The sequence below is a fragment of the Lepisma saccharinum genome, chromosome 1 (assembly GCF_977018435.1).
Source record: "Lepisma saccharinum chromosome 1, izLepSacc3.1, whole genome shotgun sequence".
In the NCBI taxonomy this organism is placed as follows: Eukaryota; Metazoa; Arthropoda; class Insecta; order Zygentoma; family Lepismatidae; genus Lepisma; species Lepisma saccharinum.
Window position 1 is genome coordinate 7,624,139 of NC_139229.1, and position 22,094 is coordinate 7,646,232.

Below are 22,094 nucleotides of genomic sequence, written 5' to 3' on the forward strand. Positions count from 1 at the left end.
CATGATACTACAGGCTCTAACCGTCCTCCCACGCTTTTAACCGCTTTGATCGGTCGATTCTGTGCACAGGGGTGACGGTTCAAAATCAGACACATATACGTGGATCGATCTTCTGTATTCCACCCCTACCTAGAACACAGCTTTGTGATATCCCCTCCAAAAAAATCCTGCATATGCCAGTGTTTGTGCACAGAAGTCAAAGTTTGTTTTATGTCAACTTTATGTTTGGACAAGCTACTCGGGACTGGACATACAGATTAAAGTCAGATCCAAATAACTGTGCAACGTGCCTCCACCATGATTTGTAGTGGGACCCTGGATTATATGAAACGTGTGTACATCTGAACACTATGAAGGTGTGCGAGTGACTTGATTCAAGATGGCACTCATTCACGTAGAGAAAAATAGAGATAACTTGCATTGTAATGAGGTTATCCACCACATCTTTATCTTTGTTGTTCTATTATGTTTATTTGTAGAGATATCATTAATTAATATGGTATATAGATCAGAACATTATTACTTTCCCAATTAAAATGCTATTTTGTTGAAATCTTGCAAAGGACAGAAGAAAGCACATCTGAAGTCAAATAAATGCAACATAATGCATTTTTTATTATTTTTCACAAATTATACAATTAAAAGTATGGCATGTATTTCTAGCATCAAACGTTTTAGAAATTATGATGTTCAATCATAGTTCAAAATAAAAAGAGTTTTGCATGAGGGTGGCTACTACTTACAACATAAAAACAAAATTTCCACGTGACTTTGAAAAAAAATATATTGGTATATACGTACAGTGGAATCCCGATTTTTAGTTATCATACTGGATTTTACATTTTCCAGCATTTTGTGTATATATTTCTTTTTACCTTGGCCCCCACGAAAAATGTAAAATTGACATTCCACTGTAAATCAGAAGCTCATGGCCATTGAAATTGAGGCGAGAGAAAATATTTTAGCAAAAGTAACCTGGACTTCTTGCTTTTACACGGAGATTAAAAAACAGTATTCTCTAATGTACTGTTCATTTGCATAAAACCAAAGTACATTTTAAGAACATATTTTTTACATATATAAGTTCATTATTATTCCTACATAAATATTTTACAATGGTAAGCTTAATGCAGAATCTGCATGTTGTAAATCCTTGTAAAGGTGCCCTGCATACAGTGCACAGTGCGTTAACATTTTATTTTTTCCTGCCTCCTCGTTCCTTGACTTGAAGACTGACCAATGTTCCTGGTGTAATGTTATAGTATGCCAGAGTGTTGGAATCCTTGAAGAACAAACCCTGGAATGCATAAAATGATGGATTTGAATTTCCAACACTTAAAAATCTAAATGCTATAAAGAGATCTGACTTTTGGAAGTTTTTCTTCTCATATGTTGTGTGCACCCATCTAACCAAAAGTTTCTCAGAAGAAACATTGCAATGCTTTGATAAAAAACAAACTAAAGGACAAAAAGGAACATCTGAATTCTCTCATGCCTATCTCCAACAACATTTGTGTAGAGCCCTTGAACAATGAGAAAAAAAAGTAATCAGCATTTGAAGTCCCCTCGTTTTATTATAAATTCTATTATGAAACCTAAAAATGAAATGTGTTTCATTTTCTACGCTTCAAATTGATTTACATAAAATAATTTACGTCGACATAGGTATAGAGAGTTATTTTATGAATCAAAATTTCTCTGTTAACTTAAAAACTTCGCTCCACATCACTGGTGCAATGACATATGGTCAAACCTGAGGGTTTTATTTGAGAATTTTTGCTCAATATTCATCAGTGTACTTTTTGCCATGTACAAGTCCTATTTTGTGGACAATACATCTAGCTTTATGTGTAGACCAACATTAGGGAGGCTTTGAGCAATGTTCACAAGGGAAACAAAACAAAATAAAGGACAGTACTGAAAATAAATTACAAATAAAGGACTTTTGTACACACTGCTTCTACCAGACTTCTAAACAAACAATAAAAATCTATTAACATGAGATTAAATGATGACCACCCCTCTCCCACCTTTGATAAATAAAATTAAGTGGTGACCTCCTGGATATGATGTTTAAAAATAGCTTGAACTTTAAATGTACTTTATGCACATGTAGGCTAATTGGGACTGGACCCACAGTTTACAGTGGGATCCAAACCTTTATGTGCCTCCACCAGGTATTGATACCCAGGGCACCTTCATTGCATCAGAGTGCCACAAACAAAAGAACCTTCAGGCCAAAATCCTTCGTGCATCTTCCCCTCCACCCGTTCAGCTTGGGGCCATACACAAGCTTGCTCCACTCTGCCCCTCCCCTCCATGCACGAGTGCGATGTACGTCTGTTATGAACCTAGTAAGCAACAACTTAAAAAAGAGTCACCCCCATGGGAGGTGGTCATTAATGCACCACCGTTTTTCAAGTAGTATGTACATGCACTGCATACTTGTTCTTCACTCCAGTGAACTGAAACATCGACATATATTTCTTACCTCACAATAGAGCTTCTGCTTTCCTGGTGGCATCCCAGTCTCTTCATGAACCTTGGCCTTAATAACAGACACAGTATCTGTTAGAGGCAAGGTCAGCGTAATCGCCTGCCCCTTCAGCTTCCACTCTGGTTTCTCAGACAGATTCGGAATCTGGACGCGAAGAGTAACAGGATTCTGAAATGGAACGGTTATTTTAGACACAAATACAAAAATTGTCACGTCATCCACACCATCCTGTGGTGGTTTTTACTAGCAATGGCCAGAAAATCTGCATCACAGATAACAAATTATCTGATATCCACTTTGGATGCAACAAATAATCTGCATATCCGGATGATTCAGATATAATTAAAATATCCAGATAGAACAGATTTGATGAAGGTTTTGTGGAAAGTACGTACAGTGAAATACAGAATGATGAATAAAAGAGAATATGTGGACATATTTAACGGACAAACGTTAAAACTGCCTGGATAATGGACACATTCAGATATTTGAAATCCAGATAGAAAATTATCTGATATGCAGATAAAATTTTATCCAGATTTGGCCATCCCTAGTTTTAACCCACAGCCCTCAATCACAACCACTGCTCCTCCACCCAAAAACCTGGACTTCACTGTTGGCCCCCTTACTAACAAGCAGGGGTAGACAAAACAAAAATTAATTCAGGCGCTAACCCCTTTTCCTCAAGAGCCAGCTTCTTCTTTTTTGTTTTCCCAAATAATGGCTAAGAAAACCATGAATCCCACGGAGATAAACTACAACATGTGATCTTAAAACATTTAAATTTTTATATTAATACGAGAGGGCTAAAAGTAATTAATCCTTGCACTGGAGTGACCTTCTTAAAGAAGGCTCAACTGGTGACTGTGCAATACATTCTAATGTATTGCTGACTCTACCATATCAGCTAACAAAGGTGCAAAAATTTATACTGTAATGACACTTTTATTATTATGATTTAATGATACACATGATACAGAAAACATACAAACATTAAAAAACACGTATTGGACTCATTATTTATAAAAAAATCGTACTGGAAATTTCCGTGAGTAAATCAAAATGTCAAAAAAATAATCTAGAACTGAATTTAGAAATACAGACACCATGGCAAACGGGCACCTTGTACCCCTGCCATCATATATATATATATTTGGTCTAGGAATTAATTTGTGCAGTTGTTACGCACACACTGAAGCGGTAGTGTGGCTACACGGAACTGTGGGACGATATGCTCGTTACGCCATCTCTTGTCCAGGTGCACGAATTAATTCCTAGACCAAATATATATATATATATATATCTTACCCTCCCCTAAACACATAATTCACAAAACACAAATTGGTGAGTGTCTCAATTTTGTTTTTCACAATATACACTGAATCGTTTTAACATTTTCGCCCTAAGTTAAATAAAAGCAAAACAACAATGTTAAAGATACGTCAGAAAGCTTACAAATGCCTAGATTTTGTAGGATTTGGATTACCAAGTGCTGCATGCTGCAATGTTTCAAGTTAGTGAAGAAATTCATGCAGGATTCCTGAACTCAAGGTCAGAATTCCCAGTCATTAGACAACTTGATCTTTTTTTTTTACGTTGTTACTATGCAACAGAACAGGCACGTATCCAAGGGGAGTGCTTAGGGGGATCATAGTACATGTTCTGTGTATGTCAAATTGTAAGATGTTACCTGTTTTATTAACAAGCACAGAAAATAAAGGAGAAACAAGAAAACTGAGGGGCATTCCCACCGGTTGAGGAGACATTTTTCTTCGGTGGTCAACTCGAGCTGCCGCTTCGAGGTGACGATGACAATGGCTCACACTATGTTGCCTGAGGATTTCACAATTTGAAGGTTGGTTTGTGAGGCCTTTTGTGTCGCTACGGTGTGAAACGTTTTTGTTGAGTGGCTCATTCCATACGTCATGTATTGCGTATTCCTTCGGTCAAGTCATAAGGATGGAAAATTAGGCCTTTGTTAAGGTTAGGTGCGAAGGCAGGCGAAAGCACCCTAAAGGATAATATCCAAACCTGCAGCACGAATGCATTTTACCTAAGTCTCGAATACTAAATGATAAAAACTTCTGGTGAGTTGATTTAAAAAAAAAAATGTGTCCAAGATAAAGAATTGCGTGCCCAGGATTATCGGTAGGGTAATTTGATAATTTGAGAACTGTCTGCATCCACCTCACAACCCACAGTTTGAATCTCATGTTGTCGAGTGGATTGTCCATCCCGTGCATGTGTAACGGGCTTCGTAAAAACACTCAAGACACCATAGAAGCCTGATGAGAAAAAATGGACAAACACACACACTCAGATGGTTCTGGCACACAATGTTAATGCATGGAAACAGGGGAGTCGAGTGGTAAAAAACGTTCCGATTTCACATTCTGATTAAAATGACAGCCTTAAACAGTGGCAATGATTTAGGGGATAGTTGCTCTCCATTTCTTTGCCTCTTAATCCTAGGCCTTGTCTACCAAGAGAAAATAAACTTTCCTTACACCCCCTCCCCCGTTGTGGAACCCAATCATCACCACAGGCCTTAAACATACAATTGTGAGGTTGTATCTATACCCCTTAAAAAGATGATGTTACCGAAAGGAATTCCTGGATACGTGCCTACAACAGGTGGCAGAACAGCCAGAGGCTGAACCTTGCCCTTCAATAAAGGATAATTGAATTGAATTAAAAATAATTACCTGAAATTTGGCCAAGAAATCATCTTCTGGCATCAAGCTTTCTTCCGTACGCATTTTCTTCGCAAGGGGTTCATCAATGTCATTGTCCATCGGATGTTTTATAGGTCCTCCCTAAAAAATAAAATTATAAATATACTGTGTACAATTGTGTAAAAACAGCAATGTTATGCCTAGAGGTACATATTTTTGGTAAATAAAAAAAAGCAACACTTCGGCACAAAAACAGAGTCAATTTCGGGTTCAAAAGTGGTAAATAAAATAACATTTTGGTGTTATAACGGTGAAAAAACTGATCAAAAGCAGTATATAAAATGATATTTTGGTTTTAAAATTGGGAACATAATCCAAAATTTGATTTCAAAACTGCACTTATTACAATAATAAACATAACCCTTCTAATAGCACATTTATGTAGTTACCAGAGTATTAAGTTCATTTCTGTATAAAGGAGTCCATTATTGCTTCTCAAATATTTACAGGAGAACTAATTAATTTTCTCGGAATTGCAAAATTCACAGGATAATTTAAACTTCAGAAAGTGTCACGTCAGTAAATAAACTAAATTTTGTGTGTAAGAGTCTATTTTGCAGTTTGCAGTTCATTTCGCATCAATTCATGACAAAACACGGTAACAAAATGCACCTCACACCTTTCAGAAACATTAAATTTTTAACATTAGAATGTGTTATTTCACATTTCGTGTTTTGTCAAAAATGTCTTAATAGGGATTGGGCCTACAGTTTAACTCTTTCACTGCTGAAAGAGACTTCATTCGATTTGCTTCAACACGCGTAACTTATGGAAAGCAACAGCAGTAAAAAAAAATACTATTCTATACCATTCTATGCTGCTTTGACATGCTAATAACCATGCTTAAAGCATTAAACTGAACTTGCTATTACAGATAATCAACTTTATTCAACATTGTTCAAAATAAATTAAAAAATTATATTCATCCTTATTTCAAACTAAATGAACCTGGTCTCTGTGGTGGAGTGGTTAGCACAGCATGCTACGATACCCAGGTTTGAATCCTCGCATGGGATTGGTGTTCTTTCTGAGTGTTCTTTCATCAATTTTACCACATCATTCATCCTCATCTTCATGATTAGGCAAAAAAAAAATTAAAAAAAAAAAAATGGCAGAACCACAAAGTAAAAATAAACCACCTCGATCAATTGATCAAACTAAATGAAAGAAAAGGAACTACATACAAAAAAAAACAAAAAAAAAAAACAATTTTATACAGAATAAAATTAATGAGCATATTAAGAAAATCTGCAATGTTTTAGACACTCACTGTACAAATTTCACCCACTTCTCATCAATCGAAGTAGCATACGTACCGGAGGTGGTGGCTGCTGTGGCGGAGGTGGTGGCTGGGCTGGGGGAGCAGGTGGTGCCATGAATGGTCTGACAGGTGGTGCTGGTGCAGCTACTGAAAATGTTGGACGAGCTGGAACTAGAAAAGAATATTGACATTTTACCTAACAGATAAAAAACTCAACTCACGATTACTTCTTGGGTATTAAACTGACCACCAAATTTGTAAAGGCTTTCAACATGAAAAAATCTTGAAATTTACAACTTTTCAAGTATCTGATGAACAAATGCTCTTGTTAAATTGTAAGTATTTCAAATTGTTTGTTATGTGAAAATACTATGAATTTTGTGTATTGATTTTGGAAGCCAGGCAATAAGGTTGATCATTACAGCCTGGATATATGCAAGCAAATATGCACTTTAGAAAAACATCTTAAATTTTTTATGTTTTCTTTTTTCAGTTACCGCAAAAACCCTTCGTGCAAGTAGATATTTCTTCTTTTTTCAGCTCATATGTGTAACACATGTAAAAGTTGCAGTTGTGAATTCTTCCACACACTCTTGTCTACTTTACATGACTGTTTTATAAATGAAAGAAAAATCACACTCCTTAAAGATCACGACTGCACCTGATTATGTACAACAGGATATGTTAAATTTTCAACCTTGAAGCTCCTTCTGTTTTCGACAATAATATGTTCATACTCAGAAAAAACTTGATCTAATTTACAAGATATAATTGGACAATATTTTAAAGCAACAGTACACGGCACATAAAAAATCAGGATTATCTACAGATTGTCCATTGCATTGTTGTCATTAAAAGTAAAGATGTATGTAAAACATGAATAGATATGGGAAAAACTGCTTATCGGTAATCCCAAGTAAAACTAACTAACTAACTCTCTAGTCTTCTTAAACCCGAAGGTTCATGGCTGCAGCAACACAGGCCTTCCATCTGTCCCTATCTTGAGCAAGATCTATATACTCTTTTCCATCCCTACCGATTTCCTTTAAATTCATCTCAACGTTGTCCCTCTATCTTCGTCTTGGCCTTGCTGCAGGTCTCTTGCCATCAGGTTTCCCAACAAGAATCCTGTAAACTCCTCTTTCCTCTCCCATTCGTGCCACATGGCCTGCCCACTTAAGTCTTCTTGATTTAATTATTCTAATAATATCTGGACATGAATACAAACTATGTAGTTCTAAATTATGTAACCTTCTCCACTCACCTGCCTCCTCATCCCTTTTAGGTCCAAATATTTTTCTAAGGATCATATTTTCAAATACTCTCAATTTATGTTCCTCTTTCAATGTAAGGGACCAAGTTTCACACCCATATAATACTATAGGCAAAATTACTGTTTTGTATATTTTAACTTTTAGTTTCTTAGATATTAAACGAGAAGACAAATGTTTATGAAGAGAGAAGTAACGTGCATTTCCTGAATTAAGCCTACTTTTTATTTCCTCTGTAATATAATTTTCATTTGTTAATATTACTCCTAAGTATTTGAATTTGGAAACTGTTTCAAACGAGTTGTTATCAATAATTAGATTTTGATTATTACCTAACACTTGGTTTCGGCCTGTAAGCATATATTTAGTTTTCTCTTTGTTAACTTCCAAACCTATCATTTTAGCAGTTTTGAAAAATATTTTAGCATTATTCTTAATTGTATTCACATCATCCCCCAGTAAGTCTACATCATCTGCATATGCTAACAACTGAGCCACACCATTTAATTTTAGTCCTCCTTTAGTTTCTTATACCTTCCTAACAGCATATTCTAAGGCAAAATTAAAGAGCAATGGAGATAATGCATCTCTTTGTTTTAACCCATCATGAATTGTAAATTTGTCAGACACATTAATACCCACACGAATTTTACTTTCTGTTTCACTGGTGCATACTTTTATCATACTAACAAACTTCTTAAGAAAAACTAAATATGCTGACCAAGGCAGTAATTTATTTTATTGAAAACATAAACTAAACGTAACGTTTCAACCTTATGTATCAAGTACTTGATACAGAGTCTGAAGAAGACCTTGCTAGAAGGTTGAAACGTTACGTTTAGTTTATGGTTTCAATAAAATAAATTACTGCCTTGGTCAGCATAGTTAGTTTTTCATAATCATGGAAACAAGGCTTAATGGTGTTAAAACTTCTTAAGTATTCCAAACTCGACTAATATATTATATAATTTATCTCTTTTGACCGAATCATATGCTTTTTTGAAATCAATGAATAGTTGATGGACATTTTGATTATATTTCCACTTTGTTTCAAGTGTCTGTCTACAGTGAAAAATTTGATCTGTAGTTGATCTGTTACGTTTAAATCCACATTGATAATCACCTATAATTTCATTAGCATATGGGGTTAGTCTTGTTAAAAGAATGTTAGATAATATTTTATATGTTGTTGAGAGCAGAAAAATTTCACGGTAATTATTGTAGCTCATTTTATCACCTTTTTTAAACACAGGAACAATTATGGATCCTTTCCACTGTTGAGGGATTTCTTCTTTATTCCATATTAAACAAATTAATTTATGAATTTGACATATTAACAAATTTCCACCATATTTAATTAACTCAGTTGGTATTAAATCAATGCCTGGTGCTTTGTTATTCTTTAGCCTTTTAATAGCATCTTTAACTTCAGTCAAGTTAGGTTCTGGAACTAAAGGTTCTGCTGTGTGCACTTCATTTACTTCTGATTTATCTTCTACATGAACATTTAAAAGGTCATTAAAGTAGTTCTTCCATCTATTTAGAATATCGCTTTGGTCAGCTAGAAAATTACCATCTTTATCTTTTATCAAGTTTACTTTAGGTTGCCACCCCTTTCTAAATTCATTTACACCTTTATAAAAATCTCTGATATTTTTTATTTTTGCTGTTTGTTTCAATTTTGTTAATTTTGCTTTTCAAGTAATCTCTTTTTTTGCTTCTAAATGTGCGGTTAACTTCTCGCTTTATTCTATTATAATTGCTTAAATTTGTATCATCAGAGTTGTTTAACCAACTAAGTCTAGCCTGATTTCTTATTTCTATTAGATTATGACCATTATCAATTCTTTAGCTGTTGATTCTATTGCATTACGCAGAGGCGTGGCGTGCATGTAGCCGCTGTTACCGCAGGTAACACCAAAATATAAAGAATTGAAGAACCCGTCTTAAAATATTATTACGTACATAAACTGGTAATATTATCGTAAAGTAAACATTGCAGACTGACATTTTTTCTGACACCTGCAAAAGCGAAGAGGAGGACTGATCCGGTACCCTCCTCAGGCAACATGAGGAAAGGGCCCTGAGCCCACCCAAGGAAGACTTTCCGTCGCAGCAAAGACTGTTTCGGCGGGAGGAGGAGGCAGGTTAATGTCATGACTGTTTAGCCGGCGCAGTTGCCGGTGATACTTACCGGAAACAGATCAGTGTTGCCATATTCAATTGACAGAGAGGAGCTAAGTCGCCTAATCGGGTCTATCTTACTCTGAAGGTGTCCAGTCACACTGGGGAACGATGGTGCAGTGGTAGCGTCGCCGCCTTATAATCAAGGGATTCCAGGTTCGATACCCGGTGGAGGCACAAGTGGTTCGGATCCAACTTTAAACTGTCCCGATTAGCATTACTGTTCATGAAGTGGGCTTAAATCGCCAAATCAAAATTTTAAAAAATCAAATCACACTGGGGCAAAAGCAAACTATTTTGTACTCGTATTTACACTAAATATCAGCGATTATGAAAGTCCTCTTTGTCCTTCTTCGACATCATGGGCGAGAAGGAGAGGAGAGGGATGGGTATGGTCAAGGGGTCCGCTGTCCTTCTAAAAATGTCAACCTAAAATTCTATATTTCACACATATAATATTATTTCGGTTACAGGAATTTGTGATAATTGTTGATAATACTGATTGAGATTGACATACGTTGTCGCAGGAATGCAATAATTTCGGATTGAAGCAATGTTTTTGAGGTGGTAGAACTGTTTTTGGGTGAAAACAATACTTACAAGCATAATTTCCCGATTGTTATCTTAGCATGCTCTGAAGTGTCAGGTGTCGCAGGTTCGAATCCTCAGCAAGAAATGGTTATTTCAATGTTCGTTGTTATTATTTTACTTACATAGTTATAAAAATTAATAATTACATACGCAAAGAAATAATAATTTTATTTCAATAATTCACCATGCATCCTCATCGTCACGATTATCCTATAAAGCGAAAGCCTTAAAGGTAGCAAAGGACGTAAAATATACGAAATAGCAGTGGTGTCAGAAATGAGATTTCAGTGGATTTAGCGAAACATGGGAGTGGGAGTAGTTAGGAAAGAGATGAAGACTACATACGTTTTATTTGAAACGAAAAGTTTCGCGATTTGGGCAAATCTAGTTTCAAGAGAACTAAGATGGCAACATTAGTAGAACTGGACTTCTTGCAGGTTCCGAAGGAAATATTGGGGAAGGGCCGATGCTGAGAGGGGAAGGGGACAAGGAGGGTGCTTCACCTGTTACAAAAGTAAACAACGGTTTGTGGGAGGGACTGTGCAGTGGGAGTTTTGTGACTGGTGTCTTTCGTCTTTATGTTGTTTTCGGGCATTGTCAATTAATTAATGAAGCTTGCTCCGAGTTCCGAGGTGGCGGGTTCATCCTATCTGGACAGTGTGTGTAATCGTGCGATAGAAGATATTTTGAAGCAATCTTTCGGTTCGTTATTTTGCAGAAAAAATCGAAATTGTAGCGAAAGGGAGGCCAAAAGCCTATTTTGAACGATTTAAAAACCAAGTCGTCTGCTGGATATGACCGACATTTCAATGTTTCGTGGTATGACGACTATCCGTGGTTATGTGGATGTGTGCAGTTGTCGAAACTCTTTTGTTGGCCATGCACTCTATTTTTGGGTGAAAAAAAGTGTCGAATTCAGATGTGGATAACATGGACCATGACCATGACGCACCCAAAAATTCAAATTCAAATGAAAAACTTCTCTTTATGACAGCATCATAGAAGTTTTTGATTTGATTTGATTGATTTTGCTTCGCTTGTGCCACTTTTGGCTAATTTGCGAAGATGGGGATGAGTGATGATATGATTAAATTGATGAATAGACATCACAAACGCCCATGCCCAAGCTAGGTTTCGAACCCGGGATCCCAGCATCATATAACTATTTTCAAAGTCGGATTGATCTGCTCTATAAGTAGCCTTCGATGTTTCTGTAAGTATCAAATTACATATTATTGTGTCAACAACCAATGTTTGCGATTTCACTTTAGTCCTTATGTCAACATTTTTTTTCCTGATTAATAACTTTACCAAAATCTAGTATTGGATTGCATACGTACCAGATTAATATTATATGAACTACTTGGAAGACATTGGGGGGGGGGGGGGGGCATGAGGTGGGGAGGCGCCCAAGTCTCCCTTAAATGTCCTACTGATAACCGGTAACACTTTTTAAAATCCACGCCACTGGCATTACGTATGTGCTGCCAATTCTTATTTACGTCTGTTTCATTTATATTTTCATCCATCATTTAAATCCTGCAAAACATCAAATCTATTTGACAGTTTAATTTGGTAATCTTTCTTAAATCTTTCATCAGCAAATTTTCCCGTATTAAATTTTAGAACTTTTAGATTTTGTTGCTTATGATTTATCACTGCGAGTCTTTCTCTTAATTTAGCAATTACTAAATAATGGTCACTGGCACAGTCAGCACCTCCATGTGAATGAACGTCAATTATACTAGTATGTCTTCTCTTATCAATGAGAATATGATCTATCTGATTATGAGTTTTACCATCTGGAGAAGACCAGGTATATTTATGGATATCTTTATGTTTAAAAATGGTACTTTTCACAATTAAATTCTTGGAAGTCGCAAAAGTAATCAATTTCATACCATTTTCATTACTTAATTCATGAAGACTTTCTTTACCAATCGTGGGTTTAAATATCTCTTCTTTGCCGATCTGTGCATTACAGTCACCTAACAGAATTTTCATATCATAATGAGAAAATTTATCAAAGACTTGTTCTAACTCTGCATGATAAAAAAAATCATCTTTAGTATTATCATCTTTATCTTCCGTTGGTGCATGTATGTTTATTAAAATAATTTTACACCACCTACCCTGTAAAACTGCATATGATATCCTATCATTAATAAATTCTACTGTTTTAAGAGCCGAGATAATTCTATTATTTATGAAAATGCCTGTTCCAAAATTATGATTTTCAGTACCACCATAGAAAAAAGTATAATTTTTAGTTTTACAATTCCCTTCTCCTGGCCACCTAACTTCCTGGACAGCTACTACATCTAATTTATACTTAACTATCTCATTAACTGTACACTGAAATGCCCCAGGCCGGTAAAGGCTCAGAACATTCCAGGTGCCTAATTTAATATCCTTATTCCTAATGTAGATCTTATCCTTAGTCCAGGGACCTCCCAAAGTAATTCATACCCGGAGATCCGAATGGGGGACTATTTTACCTCCGGAATATTTTACCTTGGGAACATTCATGGCCTTGTATTGCTGTTTCTTGACATGTCTTTTTACAGTGCAGAGTTGTCAGCTCTACGCCTAACCCCCAATATGAATGGAGGACCGCACCTGTCGTTGGTCAGCAGATCCCTCGGAACCATACCCCAATTCTGCAGATTGTGGGACGCTCATAGAGCCATGACAGGACAGCTCTGTAAATCCCAACAGAGCAAAATGTTGACCATTTCACTCTGTTGGTTGACTAACTGCAGTGAACAAATTCACTGGGCGATGAGGTCCCAAGTAAAAGTAAATAAATAAATGATAACGTGGCAACACCACATACACTGACTAACAGGGACGGCCCGCAGTCTCAACCGTTCAAAGGACATCAGTGTGTGCGATGCTGTCATGTTCCACAAACATCTTTACTCTGTTGAATAAAAATCTGTATAAAATTGGTTTCGCAATGTGAACTGACAATGGTAATGGATTTTTAAAACAAATGCAAAGAGCCTCATAACTAGACCAATATTGTATTTTTAGGACTACCCTATTCTAAGAAAAAGTTGTTTTGCAAAATTGATAATGTTTTTTTGACAAATTTTTAAAATTTGAATCGTACTAAAATTGCACCACGATCGGACAACACTTTTTTACTTATAGAATTTCAGAGAGAGCAATTGTTTGTAAAAAAAATAGCTGCATTTTTTTTGTTCTCACGACGATAAAAAATAGAAGGCATACTAATTAGAATTAACACAGAATTGTAAAAGCTAAATTTTGATTTAACTAATTTTAATGAAGGTCTACTGATTATTTTTTAATTGGAGTTCAAACTCAGAATATCTATAATTTTTAATCTGACAGTAGGGCTCATTTGAAACCACACTGAGTAGTAAAACTTACCCATCAATTGTGGAGGACCCATAGAAGACACCATCATCATTCCCGGCTGTGGCGGAACCATTCCTGGAGGTGGAGGCAGGGGAGCCATTGGTGGCAATGCAGGCGCCGTCATGGGTGGCGGAGGTTGTGGAACAGGTGGGTGGGGAGGTTGCGATGGTGCAGACATAACTGGAGCCGACGTGGGAGGAGCTGGAGGAAGAATAGGCGGGGCTGTTTTCGGAGGCTGGGGAACCGATTTCTGAGACATTTGCTGCGAGGGTTTGGAGAAAGACTGGCCCGATTTGTTTCCGCCCATCTGCTGTGACCCGCCGGAACGGATGTTCGGTTTTGGGCCGATCTTCTCCTTCTCTTCATCAGGCAACAAGCCCTTCACCTTGTGAATCTGGTGAATCTGTTCTTCAAGAGTGATATTTGCACGTGCTGCCCTTGTTGCAGCCTCAACGCTAGAAGTGTGGCCATCCCATGTAACCTAAAAGAAAAAAAGGAAGCAACCTTTAGCATGACATACCTTAAATATTCCATCTACATCAATTCAAACCAACAGTGACTTTCCCAATAAAATTCTCATGACCTATCCAGGTTTTCCACATAAATTTCCGGACCACTCTCTATGTCTGAACCTATGCTAACTCTCTTTAGAGCATAATTTTGAGTGGAAATACTTAAGGAAAAGTTCTAATTGAAAGAAATAACATACGAGGGACGTTCATTAAAGATTTCTCCTGACCCAGTTCTACTTAATGTAGAATACTGAAATTTTATATGTGTAATGATACATACGTGCATAGGTCATGAGGTAATTTGCAATTCTGAACTCCTCTTGATTTTTGTCTTACAAGTACTAAATTGAGACAAGGGGTAGTGATGGAACCAGTGGAATACCGAGCAGTCATCAAGTTTCTTTACTTGAGAGGCCGCACACCAAAGGAAACTTAATGAGATGAAAGTGACCTATGGAGAGGATGCTGATGTGAAGCACTCACATCGTCAGTTCAAGTGTGGTCGGACTTCAGTAGAAACAGCCCTATTCCTGGGCGACCCCAGTCAGCCATTGACGAAGATACCATTGGGCAAGTGAATGTCGCCATCTTGGAGGATCGCTGCATAACCATTAGCCAACTAGCTGAAGATGTCAAGATCAGTATGGGGTCTGTGGAAAAAATCATCCATGACATTTGCACATGCAGAAGGTGTCTGTCCGATGGGTTCCTCTGCTACTCACACCTTTCCAAATGCAGGAACAAGTCACTTGCTCCCAGGCTAATTTGACCATGTGCCAGGAAAACCAGGAGGAATTTTTTGACAGACTAATCACCCAGGGTGAAACGTGGGTCTATCACTATGATCCAGAGACCAAGGCCCAGTCAAAGCAATGGAAGCACCCTGACTCATCACCAAAGAAGGCCCGTGTCCAACCCTCAGCGCGCAAAGTGATGCTCATGGTTTTTTGGAACCAACATGGAGTAGTTATGATGGATTTCCTGGTGAAGGGTACCACAATTACCCGGACGTACTATGCTTCACTGCTGCAGAAATTGAGGAAGGCCATCATGAAAACCAAGAGGCATGGCATGCTGACCAATGAGATCCACATCCTGCAAGATAACGCTCCAGTTCACAACTCGCATGTTACCCAGACAGAAGCATGGTCCTGCGGATAAGAAATCCTTTCTCATCCCCCATACTCTCCAGACCTTGCACCATCAGACTTCCAACTTTTCCCAACAATGAAGTCATTTCTGAAGGGAATGCACCTCCACGACGAAACGTTGATTTCTGAGGTCAAGTCATGGCTTCTCGAGGAACCTGCAGACTTCTACAAACAAGGTCTCCACGGGTACATAAAGCAATGGGAAAAGTGTGTGGAGAAGGACTAATGTCTGTACCAATTTTCGTTTATCTCCGTCTGTGGGAACTGGTTCAGGGAAAATCTTTAATGAACGTCCCTCGTAATTTAAGTATTTCTTATTAGTTACTAAAATCTGTGGTATGAAATTTGGGACTAAAAATATTTTTAAAAAAAATCCATATTCATTGCACCAACACCAACTTACAACTTACAGCTAACAGTGAAGCATCGAGTTCCCAAGTGGTTGGTGGCAGAGGGCATCGGAATTTATAGCACATTTACAAGTATGTTTCGCGGATATATCTTTAGTAACTCATTTACGTCTTATATTACAAGGGATATTCAGAAAGTAAGTTAATTTATTTACATTTACATAAAAAGCAGAAACAACATGGGAGATTGGTGAAATCAGTTACCGACTATATGTGAAAATATCAAATTGGTGTATTTATCAGCAATACACTAAAATGACATGACTGGCAGCTAATTGAGGACCAATCAATTAGTGTCATCTCAAACATTTTTGTTTCCATAAATTTACTAAGAAGTGAAAACATAATTCAAAACCATTATAAAATGAGTCAATTTACATCACACTTGTTCACAATTGTTACATTTTGTATTAGTAATTATTGTAAGAAGCTTACATTTTCTAAAGAGTTCGTCAGATCTAGTAAGTATGAAAAATAACATTAAAAAGTGACAATACTTAAAAACACACACATACAAGGTGTAATGTAGCACATAAGAAGATTTCTTCACATTATATGTATTCTGCATTTGAAAATAGTGAAAAATGTTCCTATAAACAATTACATATAATTGTAAAAATTACAAATTACATATAACCTGATACATAATTAGGTCCTGTTGCAAAGTCTACTTTAATACTAAGAATTAATCTGTCATGTGCAAATTTACAATACCTCTTTAAACCAGTAGAAATATTGCAAAGAAAAACAAAAAAGATGGATGTGAAGTGTTTTTCAATCCATATCAGGTTGATACATGATGTAACTGAATCGGGTGTTCTCTGATAAAAGAAATGCTGATATAACAGTGTGTATGTATATGAGAAGAGACAAGTTACATATTTTACAAGTGAAGTACATACCTTTTCTTCCTTCTTTTTATCTTCCTCGCCAATCTTCTTACCAATAGCTGTTTCTTCGTCACCCACACCAAAGATATCTGTTCTTCTTTCAGCCAATTGTTTCAGACTGGCTTCAATTGCAGAACCTATCACAGAAAGGCAATTTATTGATTACTAAAGCACCTACATAAAACAGAGTACACATGGAAAGAAGGAGTATGTTATTTGCTCCTTATGTGTCATTTCAGTGTCAAGCCTCTGATCAACAATAAAATGTAGGATTCATGTCACAAATTAAAACAAAAGGGTATCTTGATTAAAATTTATTTTCAAGTTTTTGATCAAAACTCAATCATCATTATTTTCATATCATTTAACACCTTTCTTTATTCAATTGAATATAGTTATTATTGATTGATTGATTGATTGATTTAGTTTATTTAACTTCGCGTTTTGTGCCTCTTGGCTAATTTGCGAAGATGAGGATGAGTGATGAAAGGATGAAATTGATGAATGGACATTCACAAACAACCAAGCCCGACCAGGATTCGAACCCGGGACCCTTGGCGTGAATATAGTTATTAATTTTTAAACATGTAAAAGGGTACATTGTTGACATCTACGTTTGCATGCAGAGTTTGAATCTGCTAATAAAACTACGACTGAAGCTCTAAAGAACGTCATGAAATATGTTATAGCATCAGAAATACTTTACAATGTTTGTTATGCAATTTCATAATCTCAATTATGTCAAAAATGTAAAATATATAAATTTGGAAATCTTGAGACTTGGGATTTTTTATAAAACCTGATTGTGACTTCAAATATTTCAACGTACCTACCTTTATGTTACTGACAAATGGCAGTATGTTTAAAAATTTAAGGGGTTGGGTACAAAACATGCTGACATTTTAGTTATTTTTGAGTTACAAAGTAAAATGTGCCGTTACTTCAATTTTTGAGTGAATTTGCCATGTCATAAAATTTGTATTGGACTCAGTGAAGCCTTCTGAAATTGGTAAACACAACACGAAAACAATTTATCTACGGTATAGCTTCTAATAACCTTTTTTCATAATGAACTCAGAAATGAGCAAAATGTCACTTACCATGTTTTACACCCGAGCCCTTCAATTTTATTATTCGATGTGCAAAGAATTGTGTAAAAAGTATGTAAATTCAGTTAGGATAATTTGTTAAATTCAACTATTGTATATTCAAATATTTTCATCTTGGCCATTTTGGAGGTGATGTGATCAGCACCATGCTTCGGCTATCTTTACCCCTAGCGTATCAATTTGTTTCAGGCTGGGTGAGCCCCAGAGCTGTTTAATGTGGAGACAAGGTCGAAAAAATTTGGACCATAGGTCACCCACCCTGGGAATCAAACCTGGATCTCCTGCATGGCAGTCAAATGCCCTATTGACTTAGACCACCGCAACTCTGATATTAAATTCCTAGCCTTGTGACGTCTTGAGAAACTACAGAGGCTGATCCGTCTCCGTCCGAACAAAATTAAAGTGTTGCTTACCTAAGAGATTACAGCCTGCCACCATCCATCATGTTCGATGTGATGGCCACCTGTGTGTACTATTGCACGACATCGCAGTTTCCACTGCAGCTGCACCAGAGGTAAATTATTCCACTCCTGCTTGCAGGCTTTCCATAGGCCAAGCACGGTGCGACACCGATGTGTTGAAAGGTGCCGTTTGAGAAGTCCAAAAGCACAAAAATCCATCGGACTAGCATCTGGACTCTTTACTGGAATGTCCTCGAACGGAATAGCATGGATACCAGTTTCAGCTGCCATGCGTTGGTAGAAGGCCAGCGATGTTTTGGCCATGTGACTTGAAGCTTTATCCTGGTGCAGTTCCACACGATTGACGTCTGCTCCATACAAGACTGGTATTTCTTTTGTGTACACTGGTGATAGGACATGTTCTTGGTAATACGCAGCATTGATTTTGACATTTTTTTCGACCCGACGAATCGTCAGCTTCCCTCTGTAGCAAAATCCAGTCACAATCATGAAACCTATGGAGAAACTTTCCTTGCATTGACGCACAAAGTGACACCGGTCATCCGGATCTTCTTTAGCACTTGTTTTGTTAGTGTCACAGGAGCCCTCTTTGGATGCAATTTCGTTGGTGATGTGGGCTGCGGAGGCGGCTGCTGTGCATTTCGTTTAATTATATCACTAACAGTGACCCATCCTAACACCAATCCATTGTTCCGACACAGTTCTACTATGCGGGAAATGCTAAATTTGGCATGGAAAAGTGCCATAACGTACCCTTCCCAATAGCACTTTGTTTTCGGCAGTATTCTGCCCACTACAACACCTTCCCTCTGCTAGACAACAGCTTACACACTGCTCTCATCGTGTGCGTGCAGTTTGGGTGCTCTGTGCAAACCGGTTTGACAGGTGGCACTGTCTGCATGTTGTTTTGGATGGAGACTGATCAGCCTCTGTAGATGTGTGTCGAAGGGATACGCAACACAAGAATTATAACATGGGATACTAGGTTAGTGGTACAAGTTTGCCCCTGTAAGTTTGGACTGAGAATTCTCTAGAAAAGTTCACTAAGTACCTAAATTCCATCTCTTGTACGTTCACTACCGAGATGTAGTGCAATCCCAAAAATAAATTGTTGAAGATGCAATTTGTTGTTAGGTGTTTTCTTCATACCTGCCATGAGAAAGGTTTCAGTGCAGACCCTTAGAAGTCATCATGTTCCCGCCTATCCGGGAATGTAACATTTTGCATTTCAAGCTTCCCTTATATGCCAACAAAAACATTAAGGAAAATGCTTCTGCCTAAAGTGGGGCTTAAGAAATAACAGCAGCAATCAACCTTTCATCACAATAGAGCCAACAAAACAGAACCTACCTTGCGCAAAAACAGTTTCTTGATTCAGCTTGTCCTGAATCTGCCTGTCTCTCTGCTCAACCCATCGTGGATCCAGCAACCCAATCCGCATGTGCTCCTGGACTTTGCTTGCTGGAATCTTCTCTCCAGTGATGGGGGAAATCAGGAACTCGTCAGGAGCTGGTGGCCTCTGGGATTTCACAGCTGGAAAAGCACAAATATTAACAGTAAGATGACATAATGAAGTTATAGGAAACCAATTTATCTATGCTACAGTATTACACATGAGATACACTTACCAGTTGATGGTGGTAAATTGTTTTAATATTTCTTCTCCTTTGCCATGCTCTTTATACCCATCTTAACCTCAGGTCTTGAAAAATATATCATGAAGGTGCTAATGGACATATTTACTATGGACAGAGAAGAATAAATGTAGATTAAAGAAAAGAAAGAAAACTGAATGAGAAAAGGAAGAAAGGATAAATAAAGAAATAAGAGAGAGAAAGAAAGAACACAGAGAAAGTAAAGTTTCCTGTGCACATGCACCATGTACTGAAGGCACATATACCTGGTGGCCACAATTAAGTTCCCTCTCCTCAGAGCCCTCTGCAGCCCATTTGAAGCAACGGATAGAGCTGAAACTTGGTATTAAGGGCTCTAAGTAAAGCAAATTTAATTGTGGTTACCTAGTAGAGGTAATGAATGTGAATGTAGGATCACACACATTCTTGATTTCATTCTTTTATTAATATTATTTTTTTAAGTTAAGCGATCAGCACCCTCTGGCCATCTTTACCTCACAGGCTGGTCCTAAGGTACCCATTATTTGAGGCTGGATGAAACCCAGGGCCATGGTGAGAAAGATTCTGAGCTTACATCAACCCCCCCCCCCCCTCCCGATATCAAACCTGTGTTTCCAATGTGGCGGGCCCAATGTGGTAACACCTAGACCACCATGGCTCCAAAAACAATAGAGGTTATAAAGGTTAGGGTTTATTTTGGAGTATGCTATATGCAGATGCTCTCACCAAGAAATGTACTTAGTATATCAGGGTGCCTACCAAAATAACAAATCCAAAATTCTTGGACTGTTTCATGACCTTTCTTTCCTTTTTTCTTGACCTTTTTTCTTCTTCTCCTTTTTCTTGACATTTATTTAATTGCCCCCTACTTAGGTATAGTTGGAAATTAAGAAATATACATTTTTATTCAATGAAAAGTCCCTACCACAAGGCCGGTTAAGATGAAAACTGAAGGTGTACTTTAACATGAGATTTAGACTTGCTTTAATTATTAATGCATGTAAAAATTCATGTTTCAGATTTTTCAGACTTCATCCTGGATGGAGGAATGGCCACATTACTTTATTGAATATTTTTGCAATACTTCACACATAGAAGCATATAATTCTACAAATATCAACAACTCAATACAATTTAGCCGGAGTAGTTAGCACATCGTGCTACGATGCCAGGGGTCCCAGGTTTGAATCCTGGTCGGGGCATGGATGTTTGTCAGTGTTCATTCATCAATTTCATCATGTCATTACTCATCCCCATCTTCGCAAATTAGCCAAAAGTGGCACAAAAAGCGAAGTAAAATAAAACAAATAAATCAATCAATACAATTTTAGATTTCAAAATATTCAATTTTATGAAATCCCAGTACAGGTATACAACGATGTAAATTCACTACATTGTAAAAAAAAATATCAAAAATTATTTTGGTTTGAGTTGGTGTTTTAAGTCCACTTTATGCACAGTAAGGCTAATCGGGACTGGACCTACGGTTTAAAGTGGGATCCGAACCACTGTTCCATGTGCCTCCACCGGGTATCAAACCTGGGACCCCTTGATTACAAGGCGACGATGCAACCACTGTGCCATCGGGAAGGTCCTCAAAAATTATTGACCTCAAGCATAATTTCTTGACTTTTTCTTGACCCACCTGTTGATTTCTTGACTGATAGACACCCTGCTAATCAATATGGGTTTGTTATCGGTTTCCAGTTACGTAACTGATAAGAGAAACCCATAATAGTATGGTTGTTAACCCATAACCCAAACCCCAAATAAATATTTATAGACACATGGAAATTACTAATTCTTTGAATCTTACCTTGTTTTGGGTCATACCCCTTCTTCACAAGCACCTTGTCTGGGGTTGGTGGTAGCGGCGGAGGTTGTGGCAGGTCTGGAAGCATATGAGGATGATGTGCGTTGTGGTGGTTCTTATCAGACTTGCTTTTAGCATCATTTGCATTAGCTGCAGAACTATCTTCATCCTCTTCTTCACTTGATACTTCTTCCATGTCTTGCACCTAAAACGATAAGGTTATATGT

The 22,094-nt window shown here is 37.3% G+C and overlaps 1 protein-coding gene across 1 annotated transcript in view; it reads right to left on the reverse strand.

The window, feature by feature from the left end:
• Nucleotides 1-598: 598 nt before the first annotated feature.
• The window catches only part of Sf3a1 (splicing factor 3a subunit 1), a 49,764-nt gene continuing 28,268 nt past the window's right edge, over nucleotides 599-22,094 (reverse strand). Inside the window, exons 8-15 of the mRNA XM_083128850.1 lie at nucleotides 21,871-22,072; nucleotides 19,771-19,953; nucleotides 16,902-17,026; nucleotides 13,939-14,407; nucleotides 6,549-6,664; nucleotides 5,203-5,313; nucleotides 2,492-2,665; nucleotides 599-1,297 (exon numbers count right to left, since the gene is read on the reverse strand). Of these exons, the coding sequence (XP_082984976.1) occupies nucleotides 1,196-1,297; nucleotides 2,492-2,665; nucleotides 5,203-5,313; nucleotides 6,549-6,664; nucleotides 13,939-14,407; nucleotides 16,902-17,026; nucleotides 19,771-19,953; nucleotides 21,871-22,072 (1,482 nt within the window). The 3' untranslated portion in view covers nucleotides 599-1,195. The remainder of the gene's footprint in view (nucleotides 1,298-2,491; nucleotides 2,666-5,202; nucleotides 5,314-6,548; nucleotides 6,665-13,938; nucleotides 14,408-16,901; nucleotides 17,027-19,770; nucleotides 19,954-21,870; nucleotides 22,073-22,094) is intronic.